The 11,985-nt window shown below is 38.1% G+C and overlaps 1 protein-coding gene across 1 annotated transcript in view; it reads left to right on the forward strand.

Annotated features, from left to right (window-relative positions):
- Positions 1–6,666: 6,666 nt before the first annotated feature.
- SVIP (small VCP/p97-interacting protein) overlaps positions 6,667–11,985 on the forward strand; it is a 9,902-nt gene continuing 4,583 nt past the window's right edge. The window contains exons 1-3 of the mRNA XM_012725726.1: positions 6,667–6,850; positions 8,617–8,667; positions 9,211–9,324. Of these exons, the coding sequence (XP_012581180.1) occupies positions 6,797–6,850; positions 8,617–8,667; positions 9,211–9,324 (219 nt within the window). The 5' untranslated portion in view covers positions 6,667–6,796. The remainder of the gene's footprint in view (positions 6,851–8,616; positions 8,668–9,210; positions 9,325–11,985) is intronic.

The following is an 11,985-nucleotide window of genomic DNA, read 5'->3' on the forward strand; positions in this document are numbered from 1 at the left end:
TTTGTTTTGCCCATCCCTTTGTTTTGTTTGCTTATATTCTACAAATGAGGAAAATAATCCAATATTTGTCTTTCTCTTTCTAACTTATTTTGCTTAACATAGTCATCTCTAGTTTCATCCATGTTATTACAGATTGCAAGATTTCATCACCTATTATAGCTGTGTATTCCATTCTATCCAGAATGACTATCATTTGCATTACTATTAACAATCACATGTTCTTAACCCATCTGTCATTGGGCACTTAGTTTCTTTCCCTACCGTGGCTACTATGAATAGTGCTGTTGTGAACAGGAGTGTGTATCATGGCTTCACAGTAGTGTCTTTGCTTTTTTCTGGTGGATAGTTAGAGGCAGAATTGTTGGATCAGAACCTCTTCCACATAACACACCATACTGTTTTTATGAGCCTCTTAGGTATAATATTAATTCTTTTTTGCAGCCGGGCATAAATATAATAACCCTTTCATTATATTTTGAAAGTACCCCAGATATTTGAGGATAATTATTACCTTCCTTCCTATTCAGATTTTCCTTCAGGGTAAAAGTCTCCATTATCTCAAGCCATTCCTCTTCAACGTGGTATAGTGAGCCTTGTCCTCTTTTGAGCAGTCTCCAGTGTTGTTACAGGGCAGGGAGAGGGGCACCCCTGAAACCACCAAAATCTGCCTGTCATCTGCCACATCAAGACAAAACATATATGACCTTTAATAGAAAGGAACTTTAATACAATTAGTGTGCAATCAGAAAAGATAAAGAATATAGTTTCTAAATCAAACACTCAAAGTTACCCATGCCCTCATGGGTAATAGTCTACCCAAAAGGGACTGACCCAAAGCAAGGCCCACCACAAGTCTAAAACACCCTATGACAGCGACCCATGAAAAAGGGTCAGAAATGGCCAGACAAGTCTGGGAGGAAAAGAGCAAAATCAAAATCAAGATAAACTCTGCCATAGTGAACCTCCTCACGTCTCTCACCCACACCTGTTTTATTCATTCCAGGGCCAAAAAGAAGCAAGTAGTTTCTTCACATGTCTCTCTACTCCCTGTGCCTCCGTCAGGTCTCCTTCTGGCTCCCCGTCCTGACTCCTTCCCCCTCACTCTCCTCTCTAGATTCCTCTCTTCTCTCCTCAGCACCCCCTCCTTCCTGGTATGTCAGGGAACTTGGAACCTCCCCTTTTCCTGGGGACCACCCTCTTACAGTATCAGGATTATCTTATATCATAGAAAGGTTGGAGAAAGTTATGCTAATAGTTAATATTTTTTCCATTTATTTTTTTGAAATAATGAAAAGCTATATCACTTAGGAATTGCCAATTTTTGTTCCTTATAAAAAAACTCAACTGCAAATTGTTTATATAAAAATGTATTTTCTCAACATAAGAACTTCTGACCTAGCCAGTCAAGGATTGATATGGTGATTCTAAAATTCCTCAAAGAAACCCCAGATTTCTTCAGTCATTTTTCATGTCTTACTATCATGGTTTCAAAAAGACTTAGATATCAGTAGACACTGAATCCATAGCCCATATACATTTTTAATATGTTTTGACTCTTGTATACCCATTAAAGCACCACAGCCATTTCATCACTTGCAAGATTATTCGTATGCTACATTTTTATTTAAATTGATAGACTTTGTATTTTAGAGCAGTGTTAGGTTTATAGAAAAATTGCACTGAAAGTAGGAACACTGTTAGAAACACCTTTTCCTCCTCAGGAGTTTTGCCTGTTATTAACATCTTGCTTTGGTTTAATACAGTAGTAATAAATGAAACAGTGCCAGTATATTAGTAATATCATTAATATTAATTAATATTATTTATTAAATATTTAAATCAATAACATTTATATTTAATAATCAATTGTTATTAATTAAGGTCGTGTGCTTTCTGTTTAGGTTATTAATAATTATTTACAAAAAAAGTTTTACACATTTTATCCATATGTTGGCTTTTTAGTTGGATAATTTTTATTGAAATATTGTCAAGCTCTCTTAATTATATTATTTATTTCTTATATTCATGAATATTGAAATTATTCTAAAATATTACTTCAAGGCTCAATTCCCAACAATACTTATATATAACTTATATATACTATCTCAGTGAAAATGTTTCAGTCATTTCAAGCCTTAAAATACTCTCTCAACCATACTATATGCTGTCTCAATCACAGCCTGTACGATGTGGAAAAGAAAATCCCTGTTTCAACATCTTTTCTCACTTATGTTATTTGAAAAATGACTGAACCTTTCCCAAGCTTATTGTTGGCTTCAACAAATGCTTCCTGTTTGTAATAAGTATTACCTAACTCACAGAAGAAAAAATATATGTATCATAATTTTTGATGTAATTTGATTTGCTTTCTCTGATAATAGTGCCCTTCATATCTGGAGTCTATCAGAATATAACCTTAGTTTAATTTACAATAAAATTTCTAACTTCTATACAATTCTTTTTATATAAGAAAATCTCCCTATGAGACTCACATAAATTTCAGTTGAATTAATTTTTCCTTGTTTTTTTTTTCTCATTTCTAGTGGTCATAAAACTGGAGTCTGCGCAGAAGAAATCATGTGCCAGGTCAAAAACTATAGGAGGACACCAAACCAGCAAAATGACATTTCTTGACTTCTTTGAACCATAAAAGCAATACACTACCATTCAACAAAATAAACACAGTGCAACCATTGACTCCCAAATCAAAGGCTCTAAAATTTTATTAAATACCTAATCTCATGAGCACTTTCTTTTCAGTGGTAAAGTTGAGAGTTGTTGCTTTTCAATAAGTACTATGTATAGGACTTTGAAAAACAATATACTCATTTAAATTTTTGCAATTTAGGAGCCTCTCTGGTGGCACAAGGGGTTGAGGCCAGCACTTTGAGGCTAGCCGCAGCTACTACGGGCACAAATTCTCCACCTGGCCAAGGAGCTGACCAAAAGGGCACAGCAGTCCTCTCCTGTCCAGACACTGCTCCCCTCAGCAATATATTTCAGTAGAAACGCCTGTTTTGCTCCCCACTTTGTCTTTGGGGAATCCTCTCACCCCTCACACTTGTGGCATACACCACAGTTCTTATAGTAAAAAAATAAATAGATGCAGATTGAAAACAACTCAAGGATGGGAGGATGAGGAGGGAAAAAATGACCTACACGTACACAGAAAGCAACACCAAGCAACACCCCACACCTCTAGCCTATATCCCAGTTTTTTGTATGCATAAATACATTAATCTTTTAAAAAGAAAGAAGCTATTTTTAAAAAAGTAATAAATAAGGGCCCTCCCTGGTGGCACAGCAGGTTAAAGCACAGCACTGAGAAGCTAAAGCCACTTCAGCATGAGTTCGATCCCAGCCCTGGAGGTGACCTACATGGCGTGGCAGACCTCTCCTGACCCGCCTGCTGCTCCCCTCAGCAGTGTACTTTGTTGATCTGCCTGTTCTGCTCCCCACTTTGTCTCCAGTGAATCCTCTCACTGCCCCTGCACCTCTGGCCTGTACCCAGCTCTGTATGCACAAATAAATAAATCTTTTTTTTTAAAAAGTAATAAATAAAAATGAATAAATCTTGCAGTTTTGAAATTTAGAATTCAGCTTTAATAACAGGGGGAAATAGATTTATTCTGCTGTGTAATTACAATGACTGTGCTTCAGCAATATATTTAATATCTTTAAAGAGTCCCAGGAGACAATTTTAATACAATTAAAGCCTATATATTGCTATTGTAAAGAAGCCACAGTGTAGTTAAACTTTTTATTAAGGTAAAATTTGAATACTAAAATAAATTCGACTTTTTGTATGAAATAAATGATAGTCACATCTGCCTCTGCAAAATGCTTGCTTGCTTGGCTGCCTATTTTCTACATGCAAAGGAATTATCACAAGGTGGACTAAGGAATTCTACGGCCAAACTTGCTCTGAGGACACTGCAAGGCTGCTACAAAAGCCTGCAGGTGGCAGAAATGTTTGCAGTGAAGAAGTCATGTGGCCAAGTTGAGGGGAGGAACCCGAATATCAAGTCCAGCCCTCTGTGAATGAGAATGAGGTAGTGGGGGGAGAGGGGGAAGGGAAAAAGGAATCAAGATATTAAGAGCCTAGTCCTCAGGGCTTTGAAGTACCCTCTGGGATGGGAAAGAGAGCTTTTATCACTGCACTGTTCTCACAGATAGTCTGACTCTGCAGAGCAAGAAATGTTCTAATATCATATGTACCATTCTTCCTTTATTGCTAACCAAGAATGTAACCAGACTTAGCTTTCATCGCTGTTACAGAATCATATTCTTTCTGTGCATGCATTCCACCCTCAAAAAAGATACACAAACTAAAACACCTCTCGCGGGAGAGCAGCACTCAGTGGAATATGAAAACTACCTCCCAGATCTAGAGTGTCTAAATCTCTCATAAACTTCTCTTTGAGTTACTTCACAGTAGTGATTATTTCAATTGACAATTACTTTCTAAATGGAGAGTATAAAGGTGGTTACCAAGATCAAGGGAATAGGTGTTGTGAGGGAAGAATCAGTATAAGTCAGAGGAATTAGGTGAAAGAATTCAGCAGAGACAGAAGTAGAGACCAGAACAGGTGGATTTACTGAAAAATCAACACACTAAGAGTAGCAACGGGAAGGCAAGACAGGAGAGCTGACCCTTTTGGGGTTAGGTTCCTGGGGTTCCTGGGGTTTGGTTTGTTATACTCCAGGTATCACTGATCTTGAGTGACTAGTCTTGAGTTGTGCCCAAACTGATTAACTGAATTACATAAGGGATCAGCAGCTCGTCAGCTTACTGTCCCAGTTACCAAGGCAGACCTACCTGCTCCCTTTATCCGTTAAGCCTCCCAAACTTGCCCGCTGGTGAGGAATGGGGCTTAGTTTGATACCACAATAGTAGGGAAAATGGGAAGAGTTTGGTTAAAATGTTCAGACTTTCAGAAGTATGATTGAGGTCTAAGAATCAAATTTATAACATGGAGACTATACATGTTAACGCAGTACTGTGTCATTGAAACTTGCTGAAATAGTTTCCCCGCCACCCCCCACTCATCTCAACCCTCAACCTTTCCTTCTGTAATAATTCCTTTCTGTGACAATAGAAGGGGGAAAGGTGAAATCTAGCTAAACTGACCTCAGGGCTTTTTTTTTTTAATTTTTTTAAATTTTATTTATTCGTACAGAACTGGGGTACAGGCCAGAGATGCCGAGGATGAGAGGATTCACCAGAGACAGAGTGGGGTGCAGAACAGGCAGATCGACAAAGTACACTGCTGAGGGGAGCAGCGGTTGGGTCAGGAGAGGTCCGCCAAGCCATGTGGTCACCTCCAGGGCAGGTGGGGGATTGAACTCTTGCAGAAGTGGTTTAAGCTCCTTTGTGCTGTGCTTTAACCCACTGCGCCACCAGGGAGGGCCCTCAGGGCTTTTTTAGTGAATGCAAGCTAGGGAATCAGGGATCATCTGGGGGATGGTGGAGAATGAGGAAACTGAGCAGAGATGGAGGCTTATCAGTTATTCATGGTAGAGGGATCTGTTCGATTGACTTGTAAGAGTCTGATAAAGTTGGGCAATGCTAAGTGGGACAAAGAAGTCTAAAGTCAGGGCCTAGCCAAGAACAAATTCAAAGGAGCCACACAAGAGTTTCTTCAAGGAGAGAATTTCTGTCAGGTCTTGCACAAAGGGTTATGTAGAATGACAATCAGATATTTGGGGTGATGGAAATATTCTATATCCTGAATTGCATGCATGTAAGCTTTTCTAAACCTCAGCAAATTGTATTCAATTAAAATGGGTGTGTGACAGTTTATGCAAAAATGACATCTTTGAGAAATTAGCCTGGAAGAACATATCAATAGCTCAAACTATAAACTGTGGTTTCTGAAGAGTTAAGTATCACTTTACAGCATATCTTTTTGGAACAATAATATAATGCAAGAAAAAATTAAAAGCAATGGGCAAAGAAGCCAGTAACTTCAGTGGTGGGACAAAACTAACCAAGTCATGAATTTTCTGTTCCACCCTAGACTTACTAAATCAGTATGAACATTTTCACTAGATATGCAGGTTTTTCTTATGCCTATTAAAATTGGAGGAGCATTCAAAATATGCCTAAAACAGACCACACTTTATCATTATTTTTGAAGAAATGAATCCCAAACACCCGAAAGGAATAGCAATCTTAAAGATTCCCTCATTCAAACTGAGTCTAACACAGTGACGGATTTCACATCCAGGCTTCTCAATTGGTACCAGTGCTGAGCGTCATTTAGAAGACAATCAAGGGTGGTAATGGCAACTTGTAATTTTGGCTTTAATTTATAGGAGGTCAGTTATTCCAAGATCACAAAAGAGGCAGCATAAACTTTCCAGAGTCGCATGGATCATACAAATGGCCACGAAGAGCACAAGGGATCACAGTCAAACTTTTCCATTTCTCCCAGCATTTTGCTCTCGATGGACACTCCCCCAGCACCAAGGCCTGGGTACTGGCCCACACAGCACTCGCCCTGCAGGGCAGGGCAGTGCGCCGCGCGGGGACAAAAGTCAGTGGTGACTGCTGGGCGGAGTCGCGAGAAGAGGGTGGAAGGAGACGTTGCTACAGGGGGCGGAGCCTATTCGCAGAGGAGGGGCGGGATGGGGCTATGCCACAGGGGGCGGGGCGAGGGCGGGGCTAAGTCGCTGGACCGGTGTGAGGGCGGAGCGAACGCCGAGGACCTGGGATCCGGGTCTGACAGCTCAGCCCGCACGGCCTGGTCTGGGGCGGGCCTGGAAGCGATCCCCACCCCCGGCCGCTGCCGCGATGGGGATGTGTTTTCCTTGTCCTGGGGAGTCCGCGCCCCCCTCGCCGAACTTGGTGAGTAAGGCCGCGTCGACGCGTCTCCGGGTCCGCCAGGCCCGCCAGGCCAGCGCTCCGTGCACCTGTTCCCCGAGCGGCGCGGAGGCCAGAGCTGCGGGTACTGGGACGAGCGGTTGTACGCTGTCCTGCACAGCCCGCCGGTGGGGACTCCGCGGGCCTCGATGTGTGGCCGCGCCCCGAGGGACCTTGGGGTCCCGCGAGCGGGATCTGGCTCGCCGCCTCCTTGTGGGTCTTCCCACTTTCTTTACAAAAATTGTCCGATTCCAATTCTTTTTACCTTTCGCTGAATTTAGCAAAATGGGGAGTCCTTAAAACGCAGTCGTAAGAAGACGGTGCCGTGAATGGGCCATTCTTGGCGTAATGGTAGATGGAGTTTGTATGCAAAAAAGAAATTCCTCTTTCTCGACGATCTGAATTATTTAATATTCTAGGAGAAGCTGTTACCTGTGTCTGTACGAATTGTTTAAAGAAGGTGATTAGTAAAGTCTCAATGATTTCACTTTAGTATTTATCTTTCTTTTGCTTAAGGTCTACCTTTAAAAATAGAATAATTTTTGGAATACAAAGTACACAACGCGTGATGCCATATTTAGCCATTAAAAATGCAGGGAGCCCAGTTAAATCTGAATAGATAAACAAGGAATACATTTTACAAGTATGTTTGTCTTCGTGCAATATTTTGGACATACTAAAGACTGTTATTGTTTATCTGAAGTTCAAATTTAAGGGGTTTGTGGTACAATACATTTATACTTTTTGTAACTTTTCAGTGTTTTTCTGTTTATAGCCCTGATAGGGAGTTAATAGCAGAAAAATCTCTCTTCTATATAAAAAAATTTCTTGATCTAAAGGAGTTATTTAGAGAATATGTTAACTCTTCTGCTGTTTGATTGTAGGCAGTAAAAATGTGCTGGAAATTGATAGGACAACTTCTTGTCTTTCTTGTTACTGTTGCTTTTAGGTGTTAATTTTATTTGTGGTTGATAAAATACCAGCATTTGTTAGTCCTTTCTCCCATCACAAAGCTATTGAAATATATTTTCTTCCCTCAGATAACTATAAAATTCACTGCTTGAATTCCATTTTACTACTGAGGCTTTACTTGAGCATCCTAAAAAAATAGATCCCACCCTGTTCCACTCACTCCTCCTTCCATTTCTTATCCACTAAAGTATTTATATTTCCCAAAGCATTTACTAGTATCTGATAATATGCATTTACTTGAGTATATTTAAGTGTGTGCCACCATTGTAAAGTAAGTTCCATATAGTTGGAAATTATTAATACAACTCCAAAAGAATGCAGCCTACTATTTTATATATTGAAAGATTTTGTAATTAATTACTATGTTATTGCAAAAATACTACTCATAAATTTATTACTTTCTGCCCTACACAATGATAGTCACCCACTTCCTTCGTACAACTTCTCTGAAAATACCAGCCTACTTCCTTTTTAACTGACAGTTAAACAAACATAGATTATTTAATCAACTAGCCTTCACATGTTTTACGCGTGTGTGCATATACAGAAAATACATGCATGTTTTAGTGTGTGTCATTTGAAGAAAAATTTAATTGGGAGAATGAAATGCCAATTCCAATTTGTTGGAATTGTAAATGATGCCATTCTTAGTGGGACATTTTGGTTCAGTTCTAAATAATTTCATAAACTGTTATGTTACCTTTAAGACAAAAGTGTATAAATTATCCATGAAAATGTGTTTTTTATTGTAAACCACTTTTAAACTTTTTTTTTCCTAGGAAGAGAAAAGAGCAAAACTTGCAGAGGCTGCAGAGAGGAGACAGAAAGAGGTGAGAGTAAAAATAAAATTCTCCATATCTAGATAATGAAGCCTGTATTTATTTATTTTTTTTGGTAGATGGCTATTACTAGTAGTATTCTCTAGTGCAAATGGTTTTTGATATCCTGTCCGATAAATGTATATTTAAATATAATATTTTTTGAAAGTGATTAGTTTCTGTAAATTACATAAAACTAGTTATATCATTTAATATATGAAAATTATCATACAGATGTCTTATTAAGGTTAGATGCCCCTTTAATAAAGAGACTTCCTTGAGGTAAAATTGACAATGACTTTTCATATACACTGACAGATGAAATGAGTTTAGGGGAAAATTTTGTGTGGTTACAAAAAAAAATGGTGAAGACTTTGTAATGTAGTTTATGTTTTGTGCAGAGTTGTTGTAAGTATAGTCTAATTCTTTGTTAATAAAAACAGGTCAACTTCCCCTCACACCTTCACTGAAAAACCTAAAATGACAGAACCAGCATAGGGAGAATGGATATTGATTTTTATTGCTTTTCTATACCTGTTGACAAATTTCTTGAAGGCTGCATCTCGGGGCATTTTGGATGTCCAGTCTGTGGAAGAGAAGAGAAAGAAAAAGGAAAAACTAGAAAGGCAAATGGCTGCATCTGGACCCCCATCAGAAGGTGGACTTAGAGTATGTATTAAAATTTATTTATGGTTTAATTTTCCTAAAATTAAAATGTATGCAACAATCCATTCAATAATTTCCTCTTGAAATTGTTTATCAGAAATTTTTGAATTATTATAAAATCATGAATTATGTAGTTTGGGAGAAATCTCTATTTTAACAATTTGTTGGAATTTTCATTCGTTGCTCCACACCAAAAGTAGATTTTTTTCTATTTTTTTTAAAGATTTATTTTATATATGTATACAGGACTTGCATACAAGTACAGGCCAGAGGCACAGGAGTGGTGAGAGGATTCACCAGAGGCAAAGCTGAAATAGGACAGGCGCATGGACAAAGTATACCGCTGAGGGGAACAGCGGTCTGGTCAGGAGAGGTCTGGTCGGGAGAGGTCTGCTATGCCTTGTGGGTCACCTCCCTTTTTAGGGATCCAACTCGCAGTAAAGCTGCTACAGTGAGCTTTATGGTTGCACCACCAGAGAGGGCCCCTTTTCTATTGTGTTTAACTGTGTCTTAATGCTTAGTACTAGCCTTAACTGCTTAGAATACTCAGTGTGGAGGTTTCAAAAAAGAAAGTGAGCATCCCAAATCAGTGTTAGTTGGCAAATATTATTTCTGATCTCTATTTATGTATCAATTCTATTATATTGAATTATACTATAAATTCTATTTTTATAACTTTTATCACTTGATAAATGAAGATTTTTGTACTCTCCTGGCCACTCAATTACCAGAGTTTTGTAAATGTCAATTTAGGATAGAGGTTTTAAGGTGCAGAAGGAGTGACACTATGGTCAATACTGGGACAAGTGGGGAACAAGTTACACGTTAAAGTTCAGGAAAATAATGGTTCAGATACTAAGGTTTTTATCTTTTATGTATTTTTAAAGGAAATACTTTTCTTAAGTAAATGTATTTTGTGAAAAGGATACTGTGATTTTTCCATCATTTACATGTAACTAGTCCATTATTTTTTTTTCTTTTAACTGATTACTGTCTTCTCAGTTCAGTTTGATTTTTGCTGTTTAAACTATATACATACATACATACATACATACATACATACATACATACATACATACATATACATGTGCCCCTAACTCATGGAGAGCAACTTAGGGCATCCTGGGCAGAGATGATTTGGTTCACAAGTATCACACAGAGATAAGATTTTTCTGTATGTATTTTATTATTGTGTATCATTTCATCTAATTTTATTATAAGCAAAGTTGAAATTGCTTTTTTATCATTAAGACTTAATAACATATAAATTATTTGATTTAAGTATTAAGGTAGTAGTTGTAACCATTGTGCTTATGTATTTTATCTATGTCCATATTAGAATAGAATAAATCTAGTATCAAGTACAACATTTGGGAAACACAAGGTCACATATTTATCAGCAGTGTAAATACTTATTTTCAATATTCCATTGAAATTGAGATCTGTGTCACCAGGTTTATTTTATGTAAGATTCTCAAAATACAATAATAATGTGGAAATAATGCTCAGATCCACTATTACATTGTCTAAAAGTGGAGGCACTGAGACACTAGTCAAAGTGAAATAGACCATTATAAAAAAAGGACACTTTTATCTATTGTCAGAATTAAGAAGGTACTTAAGATCTTGCATGTACTCATCTAATAAACACCAAGAAAGAAAAGGCTTTCTTAATTAAATCTGAAGCTTTCATGCCCTGAAACTGATAATTTAAAAATAAGTTGGGCCTTATTTTATGCTCTTCCTTTAAGAAGGCCTCAAAATGAAAAGCATTCCCAATGTATAATTTAGTACCTCCTTTCCCTTTGTATATTTTCCTCATAAGGAAGCTTTCTGGCTCCTTTAATAGTGGTTGACTCTCATAAACCACTTCTATTGCCCATTGTGTCGTTTCCCCTTGGAATATTCCTCAATGGTTCTACCGCCACATACTGGTATGGCGGACTGTGTCTCCTCCTTTCTTTCCCCTTGACCACCTGCGTAACTCGTTGTGAACGTACATTGAAGTTCAGATTCTTTGAAGGCTCAGCAATAACAGAAAATAGAAGCACTGGTAATCAATCCGCAAACTTTTGACCTTGTGTTTTCTAAGGGTCGCTATCATGCCTCCTCTATAGTGGGGCCTGAAATGTCCTGCGGTGTAACTAGATTCTTCCTTACCTGATGTCTTGGTGTGAGGAAGAATGCTCTGTCCCTGTCTTAGTGCTCTTCACTTCACCTCCTGAGTAACACTGCCTCCTCTCAGCATGATTTGGTGCAGGTAATGCTAAGTGTCTTCTGGAAAGGCAGTCATTTCTTAAGAAGTCAAGGTGATGATGCAAACTAACATTAGTACGGGATTTGATTAATCCAGGGGCTCTCAACGTGGGATGCATTTTAATGTTCTTGTGAGTTTTTAAAAGACTCAACCTCGAATCCTACTTCTCATACCAGTCACAATATCAGAAAGTAGAACTTAGCCATAGAGCGTCTTTATGTCCCAATAGGTAATGTAATGTAAAACCAAATTGAGGATCGCTGTTCTAGGGTTTTTGAGACTAGTCTTAAAAGATATATTGGGACAATAGAGTCTCATGGTAAACAAAAAAAAATCTTGACTATTATATACTATATCCCTTTCGTAGAAACTAAGACACAGTATTCAAATCTCAAAGAAGTTCTACA

Source organism: Condylura cristata, unplaced genomic scaffold, assembly GCF_000260355.1.
Source record: "Condylura cristata isolate star-nosed mole 26May11 unplaced genomic scaffold, ConCri1.0 scaffold00015, whole genome shotgun sequence".
Classification (NCBI taxonomy): Eukaryota; Metazoa; Chordata; class Mammalia; order Eulipotyphla; family Talpidae; genus Condylura; species Condylura cristata.